The sequence below is a fragment of the Emydura macquarii genome, unplaced genomic scaffold, assembly GCF_026122565.2.
Source record: "Emydura macquarii macquarii isolate MOO-44397 ecotype Brisbane River unplaced genomic scaffold, CSIRO-AGI_Emac_v2 contig_369, whole genome shotgun sequence".
NCBI lineage: Eukaryota > Metazoa > Chordata > Testudines > Chelidae > Emydura > Emydura macquarii.
Genome location: NW_027130506.1, coordinates 14,949,543 through 14,971,666, shown reverse-complemented (window position 1 = coordinate 14,971,666; position 22,124 = coordinate 14,949,543). Strand labels below are relative to the sequence as shown.

Below are 22,124 nucleotides of genomic sequence, written 5' to 3'. Positions count from 1 at the left end.
CGGGAGTTACACAAGTTCTTTGCATATTTTGTGTAACTCCCATTGACTGCCACCGAATCGCCAAGGTAAGTGTAGATCAAGCCTGAGAATCCCTACACTGTCCCGAGACACGTTACTAGCCAGCATATCTATAAAGTGTCAGATGCTTTGAATTCATCACTGCTTCCTTTTCTCTGTGTTCCAGGGACAGCCAGGTGTGACAGGTCCCGCTGGTCACGAGGGCCCGCCAGGGAAGGATGTAAGTGTGCTCTTGGAGCAGTGATCAAACCTCTGTCCCTTGCCAAGTGAAAACTTTGTTGCATAGTAAATGAGAAAACTGAAGAAACTGTACTAAAGGGTGAATGACTGTGGCAACGCACAGGGAACTGTCTGTGCAGAGCTCCTTAGAAGAGGAACTTAAGGGCCTTTGTCCCTTCTCAACTGCTGATGCTTAAATCTTAGCTGTCTCTTTGGAATATTAGAGGGAACTGAATTGTACAGCAGATGTGATGTCCCTGTAGCCCTGTGCCTGATTCTGCCATGCTTATTCCCGCTGAGCAGTACTTTACTCTGCCTCCTTCCCCTGGGTCAGATTCTGTCACACCTTCTCATCCTGAGCAGCATCGTACTTCTCAAATAGCCCCACTGAAATCAATGACATTGCCTGCAGACGAAGGCACTGCTCAAAGGGAGTCTGGGTGGCAGAATCAGGTACTAGGACATCACTAGTGTCAGTGCACTAACAGAACAAAGCCCTGGTGAGCACACTGTCCGTACTGTATGATCTTCTAAAGGCCACTGAGGGATGGACCAGATGACCTACCATGCTATCTGTGTGGGTCACTGGGAAATGGTTTCGACTTTGCACCCCCTTCCAGTCACTGGAAAATGTCTGCTGCACCGGAGTTTGTCTTCTAAGACAGAGAATGAAAAGGTCTGGCAGAGTATTATAGGAATTGGAGCTGAATCAAGATGCAGGACAAGAGCCAGTCCCAGAGAAACATCTTACCCTATCTTCAAAATAACAACATTTCAATAAGCCAATATCGCCAGAAGCTGAACTTTTCCTGCAAATACCCAGGTTAATGGATTTGCCCTACAGAGACACTTTTTGGAATCCAACATGTTTGTCTTCAAGCCTGCATAGCCAGAACCTGTCACAGAATTTTTCTGTTTGTATTTTTCTTCCCAGTCCCAGAGCAGTAGGAGCTACCCCAGAGCTGTGTGTTATTTTCAGATGATGTCATTGCCTTTGCTTCGGTTTTTTCACTCAATGCAACCATTTCTTTTTTCTTCCAGGGTGATACAGGCCCCACAGGACCTCCAGGTCCTCGAGGACTAAGAGGGCAGCCGGTGAGTTTCCTTTCCAGTCAAGCAGCCTTTGAAGGATGGATTCCGGGTGGTGGAGGGTGTTGTAGAATACAGACTCTGTTTTGGATCCAGAATCCCACAGAAGCCTCAGATGGCATCTGGCCACAATGTTTTACTGACTTTAGGAAAGGAAGAGCTGTGATGTTGCTGAGGACAGGTGGTGACCAATAGTGTCTAGGAGCAAGTGACTGTGCCGAAGCAGAGTGGTCTAGATTTTTCTGCTACGAATTGGGCGTCAGGAGCTCCTGAGTTCTAATCGTGGCTCTGACACATGCTTTCCTATGTAGCCCTAGGCAACTTTCTTAGGCTACAGTCTTCAAAACTGTTGTTAGTTTGGGATGCTGCCTTCTTTTGGGTGCCCGGCTTGAGAGACCTGGGCCTGAGTGTGATCCTGTAAACAAGCTGTTTATTTCCTGTGGAAAAGAAGACAGTTGTGAGAGAAGATGCTTCGTCATTATTGAAAACTTGAAGAAAGTCAATCGATAATATGTTTTCAGTGCAGAAAAGTCATTTTGCTGAAATTTCATGAAGTGTCATTAGGGATGGATGATAAATGGCTCCTGCTGTTTTATTGTATTTCAAAAATCAACTCTTTCCAAACGTGAATACAAATTAGACTGTCCAGACCTGGGCATATCCCTAAAGTGTTGCAGAAACAGTCATTTCTTTCCTCCATGGGAATGCAGGCTACTGAAACAGAGAATCTGAAACCTGGTCTATAATCAGAAGGAAATGCTGACTCAGGAATTGGAGTGCCATGGCTCTAGGAATAGGTAGTCCAGGGGCTTAGAAGAGACAACAGCAGCATACGCAGACGCCTTGTGTCTGCTTTGTAATTGATCCTGTCATTCCATGCATGCCCCACGGTTCTGGCATCACTCATTAATGCATCTTGGCCCGGCACTTGCAATAAGTAAAAAAGGCTCCAGGAGAAAAATAATAAGAAATAAAATGATCCTAGGTCCTAGATGAGCCAGGCTAGGGATGGATCTGTGAGAGATAGGAGGGCAAAACAATAGCCCGTCTATTCTTTTTCTGCTTCATATCCTCTCCAGTACAAATAATCCAACTACATGATAAGCACATTCTGAGTATTACATGTAACAGTCAGGCAGGCTACTACCAACCAGCTGTGCTCATTAGGTTGTCCAGAGCCTGCGGCAAGTCCTGATTCCTGACAAATGTTGCACATGAGATTGGAAGGTCAGCTGGGTACTGGGTGTGAGGACTTTGATCATTGCCTAGGTACTCCAATCCGAGCACTGTATAAAAACCCCAGATGGATGGATGTAACATCTGGCACTCTGAATACCTCTGGCTCCTGGGATTTCCCCTTCATTTCCTGCTTGCTTAATTATTCAGGGAGGATTCCTATTTCTTGGCAGCTACCAGTGTAAATATCCCCTCCTGAGAGTTAGAGCACTGCAGTTATTCCCAGGTAGGGAACTCCATCTTCCTTGGCAGCGGACATGAAATCTCAGAATGCCTGGATTCTGGATAGAGACCCAGATCTCCAGGTCTGCACGAGCTCTGAGCTGCCTTTCCATTCTCCCGAATCTGGAGCCAGAATTGAACTGAAACAGCCCTTGGATTATCCTAGAGCAGTTTAAGGATTGCTCTAAATTACATTGATTAAATTGGCTTCCCAAAGACCACTTTTCTGGCTGAGGATCACTGGGCAGCTATCATGTTCTGGTATCCATACTCATGCCTGACATGCCTCCTATGCTTGAATGAGGGATTAGGTGTGGTAAAGCCCAGCCCAGGAATCCAACTTTATACTACTCAGGGATTTCCCCCTGCATGAGGGGGCTGCCCTTTCAGGGCAACTCTGTTCCCCTCTTATGCCACTAGAAATGGGTCTAGGGGCCAGGATGTCACCCACTCTCGCAAATACTTCTCTCAGAAAAGGAGAGGCCCTTCTTTTCTCTGGAGGGATGGTGTTTCTGTCTGGAAGATGCAAAACCAGCTAGGGCTGGTCGGGAATTTTTCAATGAAACATTTTTTCACTTAAAGATGCTGATCAGTGAATGAAATGCAGATTTCATTTGATGAAACATGTGAGTCGAAAAAGGTTTAGTAAGAAAAGATTTTTTGGTTGTTGAAATGTCCTGTTGTGAGATTGTTGAAACAGAAAGTTTGGGGGTTTTGAATTGAGACTTTTCATTTCAAAATGTTATTAAATTTACACTAAAAAAAGGAAAATGGGTTAAAATCAAAATGTTTCAACTGACTCAAACCAATTCTGGGGGGGATTTTTGGTATGCGACAATTTTTGATCTTTTGTCCCAATTCAGGATGTGATAAATTTTTGAAGTGTCAAAAATTGTCCCAGGACAGGAAGACCATTTCCCAGCCGGCCCTAGTGCTGACGCCTATGGTCATTAAAGATCCTGTAGCACCTTTTTGTAAGAGGAGAGACCAAATCTCTGTCTATGAAGTTACACTCTGCTCCCCATGGAACTTCTCCTTGACAAATGTGAAATATTAGGGGAAGCTTTTTTTACTCTTCATCCTGAACTAACTCCTGTGCCATTTTGCTGCACGCTGCTGCATGTTAGTCCAGAGGTGACTGCTTTTCGGCAATGACTGACACGATCTTTGAGTGGAGGGAGGATGCAGGGAGAATGTCAGAGCTGAGTATTTCCATGTTGATCCTACAGGAGAATTGTGCTTGTGAATTGTAAAGTCTGAGCACTGGGGATCGTAGGATGAACGGTATCATAGACGCATTCCTCCTCCTTACTATTCTTCAATGTGGCAACGTAAGATTGACAGGTGCTTACATGCCCCACTGTGGTGACAACCTGCTATGACCTTTGAATAATTTGTACTTTCTTTTTAACTATTTATTAGGCTTTAACCACTAGAAAATTATGATTGCCAGTATTCTATCCTAATCAGGCTAAGGGTTACATATAGCCACCTAACCAGAGTTATCCAGCGTGCCCATCATCATAGTATCGGGGTACCACATTCGAGTCTGGGTGCCAGTGTGCTGGAGGCAGTGGGGAAGACCTTTCTGTGAAAGAGCCTGCACTGGCCAAGCAAAATATACGACCACAAAGAAGCTCCGAGTTGCATCCTTTTTGATTCCAAGTCTGTTCTTTCCCCCCTTCAATCCAGGGCAAGAATGGCTCACCTGGTGCCCCCGGGGAAGCTGGCCTTGCAGGTAACCCAGTAAGTACCACAGCCGTGTACAGCCACAGCAAGCCAAGGATGTTTAGACAGTTACAGGGGGGTCATTTATATCCCAGTGCAGAGACAAGAGTGACACGTTGCATCCTTAAAACTGTATTTAGTTTTGCCAAGTGGGTGACCTCCCCGAGGGGAAAGGTGCAGCCATCACAGAGTGTGACCAAGAGGCTGGGAGGCCTGGGGGATCTGGGAGGCAGCCTCTGCAGAGAAGGAGGCGTAGCATTAGAACAACTCTCCTGAGGCATTCTGGGAAATGGCAGGCAACAGCTTATGTCAGGGTCATAAAAGGGACAGACCCCCGAGTGCCACTTGGGATGTGAAAATAGCCTGTGTGGGTTGAGCTGTAAGATGGCCAACGAAGAGGCTTTTCTTTGTTTTCTTCTCCAGAGTTATTCTGGCATTCAGCCGTTAGTTATAATGAACCATTGCACTCAGCACCTCAGTGAAATGCAGGCCAGTTCCCCCTCTTGGTCACTGGGCTGCCTCCATCCAGATGTTGTGACTCACTGGGATTTCAGGTCCAGACAAAAGGCGAGGCTGTAACGGTAGCAGTGGGAATAGTCAGGCAAAGCCCAGCTCTCCTCTATTACCATTTACCCTTACCAGCAATGAGAAGCAGCAGCAGACTGGCTACAGGCCTCTCGTATTTTGCTGCGGGGAACTCACCTGCCACACTTTTGCAGGGAAGTTGATCATGTCTGTCTTCATAGGAGAATGGACAGGTGTGGGGGACAGAGGGTAATGTCACCTTGCAGTTATAACCATTGACTAGGAGTCAGAACTCCTTGCTATTCCTGGCTCCGCCACTGACCCAATACGTGATCTTGGGCATCACCTAACACTCTGTGCCTCAGTTTCCCCATATATAAAACTGGTATATGAACGCTTACCTGTCTTACAGGGATCTTTGGAGGATAATTAATATTTAAATGCTTTGAAATCTTCCAAGGAAGGGTGCTCTCTAAGTACAAATTGATACGTATTGTTATTTTATTATTTCTATTGCCTTGTTATGGACCAGGACCCCAGTGTGCCAGGCACTGTACAAACACAGGAAAAAAGACTCTCTGCCCAAAAGAGTTTACACTCTAAGTATAAGACAAGAGAGAACAGATGTATGACAAATGAGAGAGTACAAGGAAATAGGGCTGTGGATCAGCTTCCATATGAAGAGGGATTGAAACAAGTGGGACTGTTCGGCTTAGAAAAGAGATGACTATGGGGGATCTGAAAGAGGTCTATAAAATGGCAAATGGTGTGAATAAAGTGAATAGGGAAGTATTATTTACCCCTTCACATAACACAAGGCCCAGGGGTCACCTGATTAAATTAATAGGCAGCAGGTTTAAAAGAAACATAAGGAAGCACTTCTTCACACGATGCACAGTCAGCCTGTGGAATTCATTGCTATGGGAGGTTATGAAAGCCAAAGTATAGCTGGGTTCAAAAAAGAAGTGGATACATTCATGGAGGACAGGTCCATCGATGGCTATTAGCCAAGATGGTCAGGGACGCAACCACATGCTGTGCGTGTCCCTAAACCTCCAAATGAAAGAAGCTGGGACTGGACGACTCGATAACTGCCCTGTTTTGTTCATCCTCTCTGAAGCATGTGGCATCAGCCACTGTTGGCAGACAGGGTACTGGGCCAGATGGACCATTGGTCTGATCCAGTGTGGCCATTCTTATGTTTTTAACAACACAGTATTGGTTGGCATGATTGGCTGTGGTCTAATTGATATTATCCTCCATCTCTAACATCAGAAAACGACCCTCACTCCCCAACACAAGCTTAGACCAGGGGCGTCTCCTTCCATGGCACCGTGCACAGATCATTTCCAGTTCTCTATGAATTCATACTGATGTCTCTAGCAATGCACTGTGCAGTGACAAACCCATCATGTCAGGACTTTGCTTTAACAAGAAACCAGAGGGGAAGATGAGGATTCAAGTCTCTCCAGATATGAAGGCTTTGGAGGAGAGATGGGGGGGGGGAGGGGGAGAGGGAAGCTGCTGATGTTTGTTTCATTTTGTTTTTCTAAGGGTCCAAAAGGAAACAAAGGAGAAAATGGCAGCCCTGGACTTCCTGGTTTCCTTGGGCCCCGAGGCCCGCCGGTAAGTATCTGTTCAGTGATGCAAAGCCGTCATTATTCACCCACTGCCTGGGTTTCACTCTTGAACCTGGAGTAAGGAGGGACAAAATGTCACTTTGTCAAAAACACAAGCAAGAGCCTTGTGTATCCAGATAACTCCCAAATAACCTCTCTTTATCCCCAGGAGCCCTGTGTGTTATTTCCAAAGAGAACTATATCCTTTTCCAAACACACAGACGCACAGATACACACACAGTATAAATATCCCAACCACAGCTAATTAATTCTGAGAATTCAGTAGACCAGCCCAAGAAAACTTGAGAGATTGTTAAAACATTCAGAATCAAGGTGAATTGTATGGCACCGAAAGCCAGAAACACCTGTTAACAATACATCCATCTCAACACCTTTGCCTTGCTCTGTAGGAATGACTTACTGTTTCCCTCCATTCAGGTGGTATGCAGTATATAACAGCTTTCAAGTACATAAAAGGTTGTTACAAGGAGGAGGGAGGAAAATTGTTCTTCTTAACCTCTGAGGAAAGGGCAAGAAGCAATGGGCTTAAACTGCAGTAAGGGAGATTTAGGTTGGACATTAGGAAAAACTTCCTAACTGTTAGGGTGGTTAATCACTGGAATAAATTACCTAGGGAGGTTGTGGAATCTCCATCCTTGGAGATTTTTAAGAGCAGGTTAGACAAACACCTGTCAGGGATGGTCTAGATCAGGGGTTCCCAACCTTTTTGGCTTGAGGGACACAGATATCATTTTTACAACTCTGAAGGGCCACCAGTCTCCACCAGCAGGCCCCTCTCCTCCCCTCCCCTCCCCACTGCATCCAGATAGAAGGAATTCAGCGTGGAGGCAGCCTCCTCGCTGTTCTCCTTAGCTGCAGTGGGGAAACTGCATGTGTCCTGTAGCTCTGTGCGTTCCACCTGGGTCCCTAGGCAGTGGCTCCTTTCTGTAGCCAGGGGGGCAGAAGATAGTGCTCCCTTCCCTCCGGCTCCAGCAGGGACCCCAGCACCTAGGGACCCAGGCAGAGCGCTTTGGTAAGCTCTCTGCTACAGCCAGGGGGAGGGGAGCACTGATCTCCCATCCCCTTTACTGCAGCAAGGAGCCTGCACCCATCTTTTAGCCCCGCGGCAACGCGCTCCGCCAGAGTCCTTAGGCAGCGGCTCCCTTCTGCAGCTAGTGGGAGGAGAGCCGCGGGCCACTTTGAAAGCCCCCATGGGCCACTTTTGGTCCCCGGACCACTGGTCTAGATAATACTTAGTCCTGCCATGAGTGCAGGGGACTGGACTACAAGACCTCTCAAGGTCCCTTCCAGCCCTATGATTCTGTGATTCGATTCTATGATTCTATAACCGGAGATACATTTTGACCATAGGAAGTCCTTTTAGTTACTGGTGACTTGTCTCACTCCTGGCTCACCAATCTGGAATATGACACTTGCTGACAGAGTATCAGGAATCCAATGATAAATGATCTACAACATTTTCTACTTGACTCAATGTTATCTATTCCAAATAGTACACGTGAAATTTCCTCACTGATGAGATAAGAACCGGGACTGATGGTTTGTGTCTGACTTCAGACTGCCCACGTTGTTGTGATGTTGTCAGTGTTGTGTGTTATATACTTTCTTTATGTCTCTTAGGGAGAATCGGGAGAGAAGGGGCCCCCAGGAAAAGAGGTGAGTTCAGTTCCCAGCTGTTTCAGAGCACTGATGGTGTCTAGGCTCAGTCCGAGTCTCAGGCATGTTTACTGGGTTGTGTTATTTTGTTCTTGAGTTACTAGTTTGAAAAAATAAATAAATCTAGAGCACCCAGGGAATTGTGGAATATACAGGACTTCACTTTCCTAAGGTTATAAGAGCCATCACAAAGGGACGCATCCCGTCATTAACTTTGTACATGAATAGCTCCCGCATACTGATATTTATTATTTCATTGCAGGGCGCAGCCGGGAAACCAGGAGACCATGGAGCCAAAGGAGACAGGGTGTGTTGGGAAGTGTTGTTAATATTATTTTATTGTGCTAAAATAAAATAAAAAAAATTAGATGGTTGTGACCAAAGTGCTGCCTATTGGCTAAACGCAGCCCTAATACATCTACAGTGCGCCCCAGGCCACCCCATCTTTAGGTCTTTAGTCCTTCTGCATCAGTAACATTTGGTAATGTACCTGAGGCATTATTCGGTGTCTTTGCCTATTTCTGTGGTCAGAGGTGCTCTGTTCTGCTCAGTAACCATGCTGTGTTTCATCACTGGAACCAGGGAAGGAAGGACGTGTTCTTCTCTTTGTATTGATATGCTGGTTTTGTCTGATAGGGAGATCCTGGCACCAAAGGTGACCGAGGCCCAGAGGGAGAGAAAGGCCTACCTGGGGATCCTGGCATACCTGGCCATAAAGGCCACACTGGATTGATGGGTCCCCAAGGACCACCAGGAGACAATGGGCAAGCTGGACCTCCAGGGCCTCCAGGACAGCCTGGCTTTCCTGGGCCAAGGGTAAGAGTGGCAGCCATGAGCTTCCAAAGAGTCGCATAGCAACGCTCCTTTAATGGCATGAGAACAGCTCGACATTATTGCGTAGAGGTCTGTGAGGCGCCTCAGTTTATCCTGCAATGCTATCAACACGTACATCCTATGTTATGTAAGCATGCAATGACTGTACTGCATGATTACCTGCTGTCGCTCTGAATCCACTGAGCTCAAAGAAGAGATGCTACATCTCCTGGGGTTCTCCCGCTAAACACTATGGTAATTAAATGGCTGTCGCTAACAGTAGCATCTTTCAAGATGAGGCATGAAACTGAGATTGGGAACAACTGAGGATATGAAAATTCCCATGGTATTTTTGCAATAGTAGAGGGTGTTAATTCAGGGGTTGTTGGCAAATTCCAGTTTGGGAAAGAAAATTTGGGTGGCCTGAAGTTCCTGCTATGGGATGGATATGATCTCCTTCACTTCCTACTAAGCTGCTGCATGGCATCGCTGCGTGGTGTTTAACAGGTGCCCTGTTACACCCCAGAGGTGGATGCATTAAACTGGCAAGTTGAGTGATTCATTTCTGGTAAAAGCTCCTTGGGACCCGTCAGGCTAAAATTTGGTGTATAAATACAAGATATTCTCAGACAGGGAAGTGCATGTGGAACCAGCTTTCATTTAAGCAATGAGTTCAGTAGGATTAAAAGAGTAGACATTTGCATTAAGTAAGATAAACATGAATAAGGAATATCAAACCCCCGTGCTTCAGGACCTCATCACGGGATGCCCGAGTTGAGCTCCAGCCCGAGCCTGAACGTCTACACCACTATTGTACAGCCTCATAGCCTGAGCACCACAAGCCTGAGTCAGCGGACAAGACCCAGCCCCGGATGTTTAATTGCATTGTAGACATACCTCTAAGTGTCTAGAGTTAGGAAGAAACTTCCTTCGTTAGTTTATTACTGTCTAATTGTCCACACAAGGTTTTAAACCTTCATCTGGTGGTGGCCATTGTCAGAGAGAGGTGGGCCTGCAAATTCACCCTAACTGTGAGCTTCGCTGTAAGAAGTGGGGGTAAGTTCATAAGGTGTTACAATAGCCCATAACAACAAATGTTGATGGGAAAAGGCATGAAAGTCCAAACCAAAAGGCCTACTGCTATAACTCAAGAACTGTGTTAAGATTATACCTGGGTAACAAGAACAGAGTGAAATTGAAAATCAGTGACCCAAAATCGGCATGTCGACCAAATTAACGGGCAAAACAATGAGGGGATGGGCTATTCTGCCCATCACTCCCTTTTTGGGTCCTTAAAGAAAGACTTTGGGAGAAATACTAGCTACTGGAGCAAACTTCACCAGCATGTCTGGCACCTCCCTCCCCCACTATTCTCTGTGACCCAGACCACCTTCATCCAAATCCTGAAAGGTGCCCTCACTAGACCAGGCCAGAGAGAGGGACCCAGAGGATATCACCACCCCCTCCAGCTTCGACTAAATATCAAACACAGCCTGGGATGTGAGACTTCATTTCTCCCCCACAATGTGTCCTTTTCCTTCCCTAACTTATTTCTTCCCTTTCCTATCTCTATCCCACATTTCCTTCTGTTTAATAAGAGTCTGGCCCAGCTGGCCAAGACTGTATAGTTTGCAACACGGCTATAAGCCTGTAACTAGAAAGAGACAGCTAAAAGTAATGTTCCAAACAGCTTGATGCTGCTACAAGTTTGCCAGGCCTCAGCATGGTTGATTAGACTGTGGGCTGTGCCTGTGTTTTTTCCAGCAGTGAAATTGCAAGTGAAAGTCAACACCAGAGAGAAGTTACATTTTCTATGTTTGCTTTTCTTTTCTTTTCCCCTTTTTATGTGGTTTAGTCTTCTAGGAAATGGGATTGGATTTTAACAACATCAACAATAACAACAGCTCCATTCCATCTTCACTAACTTCTCTTTTCCCCAAAAGAGAGAGTTGTTACCATCTTTAATACCATCTAAAAGATGTCAAACAAAGGGGTTTTTTCCTTCTAAAAACTCTCTCTAGCTAAAGGGAGAGGGAACAAGGGATGCTGTTAAAATGAGAGCCCGACTTAATACTTTACATTTCAAATGCTGTCACTGTTTTTCCTTCTTTTTCTGTATCTTTAATAAAAGGATTTTCAATGGTGTGTTTACCATGGTATTAAGCAGGCTTAATGTTGGATAGTGTCTGGGTTAGTTAACACCTTTGGCCTATGTATTCCATCGAAATACAACCGAAGATACTGGACTAGAGGGCCCCTTGGTATATTCCGGGATATATTATTGGAACCAGCTCATCAAAATTCATGAGATCATATTATATCTGAATAATTTGTTCTGTGTAACAAAAAACACTCTACTAATTTAAAGTGCCTGCGGGGTCAGTATTTAGAAGAGCGAGGACAAATATTTTATACTAGTAAAACCAGACTAAATGTTTTGAGAAATTAATTCTGCCTCGAGGCTTTTACCTCAGGGGAATTAAGAGTGAAATAATCCCTGACGTAAAGAACGGGTAAATTTTAGACAAACACATCTTTGTTGCCAAACAACATGGAGGGCACATGATGAAATACAGTAATAAATTATGAAGAATTAAAGCAACTAAATTAATAAGTTTTTTAAAGCCCTACCAGAACAATCCACAAATTTATTTCCTGAGTTTAGGAAGTGACTTCTAAATTTTGAAAACTATTTTCTGAATCAGTCAGCAGGAAGCACTCCAAATGTATGGTGATGATAATGAAATCATTTCTATTGACACTGATTGACAAAGTATTTTCATTATGCTAAACTTGTGGCAGGAGATAGGCAGCAGACAGACCAAATAGTCCGTATTTGGGCAAGATTTTTTTTATAAGAGAAATTCTACAACATGAAATAATATAATTTTTAAAAAATGTTTAATGGGGTCTACAATCAATAAGGAAGAATAAGACCCTCTGTTTCAAAAGTGTTGTACAGCACAGATTATACAAGTGCATCCACTTCTGATGCAATCACAACAGCACAAAAGAGCAGGGGACAGGAAGTGAAAAAGACTGCAACATACTGTTGGAACTGCAGAGGGAATTTAGGCAGGTGGAGCATAATTACTCACTCTGTACAATTTAAAAATCGCTTTTAAATTTCATCCGACCAGAAATCAAAAAGTAATTGAAGCCAGGAAAATCCTGTGATTTGCTTTCTGGGTGGGGTTTCATATTTAGTACTACTCCACATGAGGTGACGATGTGACACTATCGATCGGTGTCAATGTTCATGACACACAGATCTAGATACTGAGTTTGATTGCCACCTTGAATGCAGCAGGGGTGTACACGGCACACCCACACGCTATGAGGCAGCTCCTTCACTGGGAAGATTCACATCTGGGAAGGTGGCAGTAATTTCACTGTGGCGTTCCTGATGCGTCCCACTAGGGGTGGGCAGTTTTAATCTCCGGCAGATGCTTCTGGTGATGGATGCATTGAACCAATGAATTCACCGGGCTCTTCTGCCAGCCCTGGGCTTCCCAGCAGAGTGGGAACTGTAGGCAGGTTGTGCCCCGATGAGCTCCCCTTCCTGCAGGCAGACTCTCCAGCACTCTCTGCCAACAGAAGTGACTCAAGGCTGTAATAAATCCCAGATGAAGGGTTTTGTTTGCCGTTCTTGCTGTGACTATCACCCTGCTCTTGCTCTTCTCCCTAGGGGGACTCTCCGTCACTGGAGACGCTGAGAAGACTCATCCAAGAGGAGTTAGGAAAGCAGTTAGATGGTAAGTCTTGGCGCCGGGCAAGCCACCAACGCATCTGATGCCCCAGAAGATGCTTTATACAGCCCGAGTGCGAGTGATTTGGGCCCCCACCTTTCCCAAATGTTAAATGGCTACTTTGAGACGGAAGCAACCTGGGGAAAGGAGACATGGGAAGTGAAATGGCCTGGGTCTGCATTCTTGTAGTTGCTGTTATTGAAGGTGCTTGTGTGCTTGACTTTCTCCCTCCCAGCCCATGTTCTCTGTTTGCCCCTCTGGGCACAAAGCCTGTGCTTATCACATCACGGCCTGTTGGCATGGAAATAACTATGATGGCACAAACCCAGCACTGTGACTTCACTGTGGGATCGCGTGGGGAAAAGGAGCAGCAAAATGATTTTGGGGACAAATTCCAGGAAGAAAGCACAGAGGCTTAGACTTAATGTGCCAGTGGCTTCCAGAACACAACTGGGTGGGAGAGGAAGAGCAGATGCAGCCTGCTGCTTCACGCAGTGTATATGAACTGAGGGCAGAATTACGGCTCGCACCTTGGCCACGCCTCCCACCTGCCTGCAATCCTCCACAGTGCTCCAGCACCAAGGGGCACTGCAAGCGTGGCTCCATGCCACACAGTGGGGTGAAGAATCCCCTCTGATGACTCCTCATGTCTACCATTGCCCCAAACCTTGGAGCGGCAGGGACATGGCATTTTGTTCCATTCGGTGCTGGTGGGCAGGATTTGCCACCAGGTTCATTGGTGGTCGCAGTGAAAGGAAATGATCGATTGAATCTTTTATGTGCTTGAAAACGTCTGGTTGTTTAAAAGATTTCTCTGGCACGAAAGTCCCTTCTGTTCAGAATCAGATCATGGAAGTCTGAGCTGCCCCTGCCCTTCCCTCCTGTGGGAGCTCTTTGTCATTGATTTAGTGTGTTTGGGGGACTCCCTCAACCCCAGGGGTGTGGAATATAGCAGCTCCCATTCCAGTGTGTGTGTGGAAAACAGGAGCACATGCTGACACAGGGAAATGACTCAATCACACTCTGTGTCTGCACAGCCATTTAGTCAGGTCCAAGGTGCCCATCTCAGGTGTGGCAGCCCCGGAAAGAAAAGAAACCCCTCTCCCTATAATGCAACCAAGCAACCTGCCTTATTTCACACTCCATGATCGGGTACCAGTAAGGGGCTCTTCCTTTCAGTGGGGAAATGATCACCACGCTACTAATGCCGGCCAGGCAACAATGCAGCTGAAGGAAAGGAAATAACCAGTCCCAGAAGACAGTAAGACAAGGAGTCTTGCAATGGGGGTGAGGAAAGAAAAGTCTGAGAGAGAGAGTCAGAAAAAGTTCTTAACTGCAGGAGCAACAGGGTAGGAGGTTAAACTGATCCAGGGCGTGGAGAAGGCACCATCAACATCAAGGCTGGTGCTGAAAGACTGTGTGGGGAGAACAGATTAAGTAGTCTGTTCAGTGCTAAGAGTTGGGGTAGGAAAACATGATCTGTTGCCTGTGATTCTTGACTCTCTTTCTCTCAGAGCATTGACCTTCTAACCTAAGAAGACCACCTCTTTTCTGTCCTCAGCAAAACTAGCCTACCTCATGGCTCAGATGCAGCCAGCGCCTGTTAAAGCACCCCAAGGGAGGCCAGGACCTCCAGGGCCTCCTGGTAAGGAAGGGCTACCAGGAAGATCTGGTCCTCCAGGAGAGCCCGGCCGACCCGGTCAGACAGGGTCTGAAGGTCCATCAGGACCAGTGGGTCCGAAAGGTGAGTGAATCATAGAGCATATTTGAGCAGCCTGGATGCTGAGAGATACCTGTCCCAAACCCTCATGCCTTATTGTGTGCTCTGAGCCCTGGGGGTTCCTATACATTCAGCATGTACATGGTAGTGTGGGTAAATGGAGCGGTAAGAACTGCTTTGTTCAGTTGCTTTAAAAAAAAAACCCCAGACTCTTTCATTTTTCAGTATTTGCAGTAGACTCTTTTTATCAACTTTTTCTTGCTTAGTTTCACTTAACCATGATTCTCAGAAACATTTTTTTGACATTCCTAAATCAGAAATGTTTGGTTTAAAATATGTCTGGAGAATCTTCACAGAGCTGTCCCTCGCCGTGCAAGCCATTTCAGCGTCCCAGCGAATCCTGGGTGTCATGCTATTTCTTCGCCTTGCTCAGAACAATGGAACAGCAGCGGGTGGAATTTTTACTGTGTAGCAGCAGGCTCCACATGGCTACTTGCGCCCTGCAGGCTAAAGCGTTGTTGATTTACACCCCAGCTGGTCAGGCGCTAACTCTCTGTCTACACACGGTCTCAGGTTAGATAAACAATGGCTGGACCTGAGTCTGACCCTCATCCAGCAATACACTTAAGAGCATGAGTCACGTGAACCGTCTCAGTATCTCCTTGCTGTCTGTGGGACAATACCCACGCTTAAAATGAAGTGTTTTGCTGGCGCAGGGTCCGAGCACTCAGCAAATGGCAGAATCAAGCCCCACGTGTAGGTTGTGCTGTAAACATCACCTTATTGTGACGGGACCAATTTGCACGACAGGCCACGCTTTCTTAAGGGCCGCTTTGTGCTCTTGAGGCCTGAAGCTCTGGGGAAGAAGACTGTTGAGATGGCTCAGCCTGCTCTCCTGTCGCACCTGGCCTGCTTTACAGTCCAGCTAGACCATGGACTGGGCCACTGCCCTTCCTTCCCACCGCTCTGCCTCGCCTCTGTCAGGAGCAGTCCCTGGCCTGCCCGAGCAGAGAGGTGAATGTGAGTGATTTTTGCACAGGGCCTTTGCCGAATGTGGGAGAGGCTCCTGGTGCTCTCCGTCCACTCAGGGGCCAGCCGTGGGCTGAGCTGGTTAGGGGCTCATCCCAGCAGAAATCCAGATAGCAGCAACGCGGAAGAGAGGAGCAAACGTGCTCCCGCATCAGCACCATTCCGCACAGTGTCTTCAGTGGTAACGTTCGTTTGTATTTCAGTGGGGCCTGGGGTTCCAGTTGGGGTCGGGGCCCCCTTGTGACACCTTGCGGTGTGCAGATCACACTAACCAGGTTGGGTTTTATCCCCCTCAGGTGAACGAGGTGCGAAGGGTGAGAGAGGAGACCCTGGTGTTGGTCAGAGGGGTGAAACTGGTCCTCCCGGGATCCCAGGTGGGTTATTTGTTAATATTGCCAGGAACTGCGTCCCTCCTGGAATAGGCTAATTGTCAGCACTCCCTGACACCAGGCGTGGCGTTGGCGACATGCCAGCCATCTGAGGGCCACACCTCCTTTGCAGATATTTGTACTGAGCCTTTTCTAGCTGAACCAAACCCGCAGATCCAAGCAGCCTCAGACATCGGGAAGGCCCTGAGGCAAACATCGTGTCTCGAGCGCACAGCCGTGCCACTGCCATTGTAGACAGATAAACAGCATTTGCTAGTCATTCTAATGCCAGCAAGTGATCCGACCTTGTCTTCACCCTGCAGCTGCAGGGAAAGGGCCGCTGAGGCTGCGTTTTATGACCCCGTGTGCCGCCTTTGGCAGCCAGGCCCCACATTGTGCTCCCTGTGTGACAGCAGCCGTGTCCTGAGGCGTGTCTGCTTGGTTACTGCAAGGCATGCCAATGTTCAGGGAGGGAAGCAAGCATGGCTGCTAGCGGCGTGGGGGGAAGTGCCTCAGACTGGGCATGGCACGGAGAGAGGGGCCTGAGCCAAACACCTCCGCTCTTGGCAGATGTTCACCTCCCCATCCCAGTGTGGCTGCCAGGCTCATTTCCTGTGGTGTGGCGTGGCTGAGTCAGCCCCTGGGAGTAATGGCCCTTTGTTTTCATTCCAGGCCTCCCAGGGGAACCTGGCTATGGCAAAGATGGGATGCCAGGAGCACCTGGCCTACAAGGGGAAGCTGGGGTGCCCGGCCTCATGGGGCCTCAGGGACCTCCAGGAGCCAGTGGACAGTGCGATCCCTCTCAGTGTGCTTACTATGCAAGTCTGGCCGCCAGGCCTAGCAACGTCAAAGGGCCCTAGGCAGCCCTGTGGACTGGACTCCCTCTGGACTGATTTCTAAAACTTGAATTCAACACGGCTACCCGGAGCTCTTGGATTGTTCCCTACTTGCATTTCTTTACGGGAGGCCTTTGAGATGATCAAAGCCAACAAATGCTGCCGGTTGGTCAGAGTATTATTAATGATTATTTTTATTATTTCTTTGTTGACGTGAGAAATGAGTTTGGTTTTGTTCTCTCTAACATCAGGGCATATAAAAAAAATTAAAAATAAGTTTTTACATATAATATTGATACCTAGCATAGCCGCTGTTGGTTATACAGAACCCATTTGAATGCCAAAAACTCCGCTCAGCTTTTCCAGACTTCACTCCCAAGTTTTAATATGACAATCTCAGCGCACCGTGCAGTGTTTGCTAGTGACTGTGAGAAACAGGCCTACAATGGGATTTCTGGCACGAACTGCAAGCTGCTGAAACACACTGGGGAAAAAAAATGCCTGCTGGAGGCTGACGAAGCGCTAGTCTCTAGTGCATTCAGCTCACAATGGACAATCAGTTACAGACAAGAAGCGCTGGATTTCCCAGAACAGCCGTATTAAATGTAATGTTCTCCTGCCTCATAAAGGACACAAACATTAATCATAAATAGCCACTTGATAGGCTTTCATAGACATGAGCAGGGCTCTGAAAATAAGGCAAGGGAGAGCTGATGAGATGAAGAGACCACAGAGATTCTGTTTCCAGTATAATTTTCTCCCGTGTCCTGTACCTATTCTTTGGTTCCACTCCAAAAGGCGAAGATTTGATTCCCAGTAACTGGTCTCCTTACTGTGCTCTTCCTGTCAAGGAGATGCCTCTGCAAACAGCCAGCAAGTTTGTGCTCCGGGATGTCTTCAGCTAGTAGAGTTCTCATCCCTCTCTGCAGTGAGGGCATGGACAATGCCCATTAAAGTCAACACAGTGATCCTCCAGGTATTGGCTGGTGTTCTGTTTCGTAGGAGGTTGGAACAGGTGATTATCTCAGTCCCTTCTGGCTAGAAAATCTAGTGTGATCTGCAGGCCACCCTTTTGGTGATCCACAGGGACTCGGGCAAAGCCATGTAGCCTTTTGTAAGGGGAAGTGGACAGCTGGCAGTGGAGAACGGAGTGCTCTCTTCGATGGAGTGGCCAACACAACAAAGCATTTGGAGAACCAATGAATTAAAGGAAATTCAATGTGTGCGCCAAGAGGTCAATAACACCTGCACCCCAAAGCTAGCTACTAAAACAATGGAGTCACCTTATGGCAGAAATCGATGTAAATATGTACAGAGAGAGTAAAGAACGGGATAGACCAGGCTGGGTTTTGAGAAGAAAGTTACTTCTACAATAGGTCCATCCTCCTTCTAAACTCCTGTGCACACAGACACCGACACGGGACAGATTTTCCAATGTGATCAGCACCAGTTGGGCCAGATTTTTAGAAAATCGCAGCTCTTGTGAAGGCACTTACATGAAGTTCTCATATTTTCAAGAGTGCTCAGTACACAGCCACTCACAGAGTTCTCAATGAGGGGGAATGTTCTCCAGTGCCCTCAATGGGAACTGCTGAGCACTGAGCTCTTCTGAAAATCTGTGCAGTTCTCTTTTGATGCTTAAATGGGAGCTCTCTTGAAAAACCCATCCCTAGAGCACACAGTCACCTAACTGCATATGCTTCCAAGTTATTTCAACTGAACAGAAGTCACAAGCCAGGAGCACGGATCCATCACAGACATAGAACCAGCGTGCACTGTTCAGACATAACCATTTTGCCAATTCCCAGGCGTGTTCCCTTAACAGGAAATAACAATAGATTAAGTACCGTGGTAAACACCTTTCCTCGGTAGATTGCAATTGTCACCCCTGTGCAAATAAACCGTGACTGTACTTTTGCTTTATGAAGACTAGTAAAAGTGAAAGCATGATGCAGCAAAGGTTTTGTTGCTTACAAGTAACTCGAGAACTTATATATTCATTGATGCACTTCCTTGCAGGCCAGCCCTCTGTAGTTCAGTCATTGTATTGTCGATATTTCAACATGAACCAGGCATGCTGGTCACAACAGCACCATGCTCTCCATGTCAGGCTGGGATACAATTCACCTACACCCGTGGGAACAGAGGGCACATTTCACATCCAAGAAAGCACTTGGTAGCACGAGCCATGATTTCCAACAGACATAAGGGCCGTGGGCAGGTTTTACAGAAGTCAGCCATGTTAACTGAGCCATGCTAATGCAACATTCCCCTGCTGTCACTACGGTAACTCATCTGACTCTCAGTAAATCCTATCTAGCAATGTACATACACGAGCTGCACGTGGCTGACAACCGAGCAGTACCGGTTTTCATGGTCAGGATCCGGTGCACTGTGTTAATGGGAAATGTTTAAAAAGGTTCTTGTTTAACAAGGTTCAGGCCCTTTTTTTCTCTGAGACTATGCAGTGGAACCTAGTTTTGAGAGGCACTTGGAGCTGTAACACAGGAAGTGACTGCTTGAAACGGGGAATGGTTCTTGACTTTTCTTGCAGCCTCTTGACCTTGGAAATTTGCATGCGCTTTTGCCAAGAGGCTACTGTCATTGAAATGAGAGGCACGTCTGCATCATTCAGGGTGACTAGGAGAACTGGATGGGACAGGCAAAGATCCAAAATGAAAAGTTGCCCTCTGTAAAGAGCACTTAGGTAAAAAAATAATAAAGCATGCATCCAAATCCTCTGCTACCTGGGCCTTACCTGGCCATCAGATTTTAAGCTAGATACCTATTAATTTCAGTCAGAGCCCTGTGCATTTAATGATGCAGAGAAGCAGTACGTCTAGCGTCTTTTCTGTCCCTATCACTGCTTGCTGTATCTCCAAAAACTCCCTTATGTCCATTGCTCAGTTTCAGCTGTCTCCTATGAGCTCTGGGTAAGCTCAAAAGCTTGTCTCTGTCACCAACAGAAGTAGGTCCAATAAAAAATATTACCTCATCCAGGTTGTCTCTCCAATATCTGGGAAATGTCGTGGCTATAACAACACTCATACTAGGGCTCTATCATTTACGTATCGTTTGCCCATCATCGCAGAGTCAGTCCACAGTAGAGAGGGACTAAAACCCGGCCTTCTCAATTCCAAAATGACAGGATGGCTTTCGTGAAAAGGGGAAAACATGTAAAATATTGGTGTATGCTTCCAGTGTGGGGACACCTCATTAATTCTCCTGGGGGACGAGGGAAAAGGTGTGTAACATTGTCACGCTGTGAACTAGATCTTCACTTAAACACCTCTCAGTACAAAAAAAAAAAAAAAAGCCTTTTTTCCCCCTTCAGGAAGAAAGCTCATGGTTTAGAAACAAGGAAAGCCATTTGAGAAGGCTGCCCAAGTTGGGTCACCTGAGACATCTCTCTCTCCCTTCCTCCCTCCTGAAGTTCATGGACACAACTTCAGTTCCTGGGAGCTATCGCCAGACATCCAGGAGAGAATAGCCTGCAGAGAGTAGGCAGGAGTTCCAGTCTAAACTCATAAGGTGAAATCCTGGCTCCTTTGAAATCAATGAGGGTTTTGCAGTTGGCTTCAGTGCGGGTCAGAATTTCGCCCTTGGTGGCTGTTAGTTGAAAGGATTCTTGCAATCAACATTTTTTTCTCTCCTTCCACGGCACTTTGGCCGCAAACTGCTAGACTCATTCTAAGAGCAGCTGTTTCTTATTCCAGCAGCATGCCAAAGTCGTCCACTCTGAAACAAAAATGTGACTTAGACTAAGCACAGCTAAGTCCGTTCGCTGTGAGAGCAGACGCTGTATGTGCCCAGCTTTATTTGGAAGGAAGATCCATTTATGCATGGTGATAAAACAATTATCATTGCTTGACGGATTGGACGAGGAAATACATACCCACACGTGGCTCTTTGGATATCAGTGTCCAAGGAAAAGACGAGATTGGTACCCCAGGCAAACTGGTTTCCTGCTTGTTTCTGTTCAGTCACCTGCAGTGAGTACCTTTAGTTCCCACATGTGCCCCGGAATCCATTATACGGTCAGTGCTCCAGAGAAGGAAGCGTGGGAGCTGCGGTAAGGATTCCTGCAAATTCAAGGCCAATTGCTGCCCATTGCACAGCTAAGGAAACAGAGGACACTGCTGGAGTGATGCGGCTCAGGTCCAGCCAGCGCTGAGTGACGCACTATTACTCCAGCGTCCCCTTAGATAGGGGGCTCCAGGTGGTTGCATGTCCAGCCTGCTCCTGAAGCAGGAAGATACTCCCCTAAAAGGAACGATCTTCCAGCACAGGGTTTTCAGATCAATGGAATTTGGCTTAAAAACCTTGGCAGTGTCCTAATGAGCATGCATGTGCTGGCCATTAAGGCACTGAAGAGTGAAAGGGGAGCCCCTGTGGGTTCCTTTCTCATTCTGGTCCCCTTCTTCCACCCTGTCTCTAAGCTGGCTTTGAAGCCATTGAGTTCCACATCCATAGTTTTCTTTAAAGCTGACTTCCTTCTTACCGGTGAGTGAAATGCATTTACACAGCCTGACTCCGGGAGCCCGAGTGCAAGAAAAGTGCCATAGACAGGGAGTGTGAGCCCAGGACTGAAGCGGGTAGATCCGGCTCTGCTACAGACTCACAATGGGCCTGGCCCATGCCCACTGAGGACAGTGGAAGCCTTTCTATTGACATCAGTCACCATAGGAGCAGGCCTTGTGTGACTGTGGGCAGGTCAATTAGGTTGAAAATGGCTACTTAGAAGTAGGCACCTAAAGCCAGATTGGGACACTTAAATAATTGGCTTGATTTCCAGAGGTGCTGCGTGCCCCTACCTCCCCGGGACAGATCGCTTAGGCCCCAGTTCTGCTAAAGCCTAGGCCTGTGCTTTACTCGAAGTCCATCAGGCTGCACGTAATGCTTGACGTTAAGCGAGTGCATTGGGGTTTGCAGGATCAGATCCCCATTTAAGTGCCTAATTTTATGCCCCCATCTCTGACATTTCTTGCCTTAACCTTCCCGTACCTGAGCTCCTCTAGCTCTAAAATAGGGGTGGTGATCCTCCTGCTCTTTAGGAAAGTGCGCTGAAATCAACGGGTTGAGACACACCACTGTAGATTAGTATGCCATATTATTACCAAGTCTGCCCAGAGAGCTGATGTTGATTCTTCAGTATCACTCTCTTTTTCCTTCCAGTGCAGTTCAGCATTACAAAAGAGACGGTGAAGAGCTATGCTGTTTAAATAGAACTAGGGACACAGACAATATTTTATTTATATATTTACAAAGGTGCTAAG

The 22,124-nt window shown here is 46.8% G+C and overlaps 1 protein-coding gene across 1 annotated transcript in view; it reads left to right on the top strand.

The window, feature by feature from the left end:
- The window catches only part of COL22A1 (collagen type XXII alpha 1 chain), a 266,483-nt gene extending 249,387 nt beyond the window's left edge, over positions 1–17,096 (top strand). The window contains exons 55-65 of the mRNA XM_067531757.1: positions 185–238; positions 1,279–1,332; positions 4,477–4,530; positions 6,592–6,663; positions 8,298–8,333; positions 8,596–8,640; positions 8,970–9,149; positions 12,835–12,901; positions 14,457–14,639; positions 15,941–16,018; positions 16,685–17,096. Coding sequence (XP_067387858.1) covers positions 185–238; positions 1,279–1,332; positions 4,477–4,530; positions 6,592–6,663; positions 8,298–8,333; positions 8,596–8,640; positions 8,970–9,149; positions 12,835–12,901; positions 14,457–14,639; positions 15,941–16,018; positions 16,685–16,872 — 1,011 coding nt within the window. The 3' untranslated portion in view covers positions 16,873–17,096. The remainder of the gene's footprint in view (positions 1–184; positions 239–1,278; positions 1,333–4,476; positions 4,531–6,591; positions 6,664–8,297; positions 8,334–8,595; positions 8,641–8,969; positions 9,150–12,834; positions 12,902–14,456; positions 14,640–15,940; positions 16,019–16,684) is intronic.
- Positions 17,097–22,124: the final 5,028 nt, after the last annotated feature.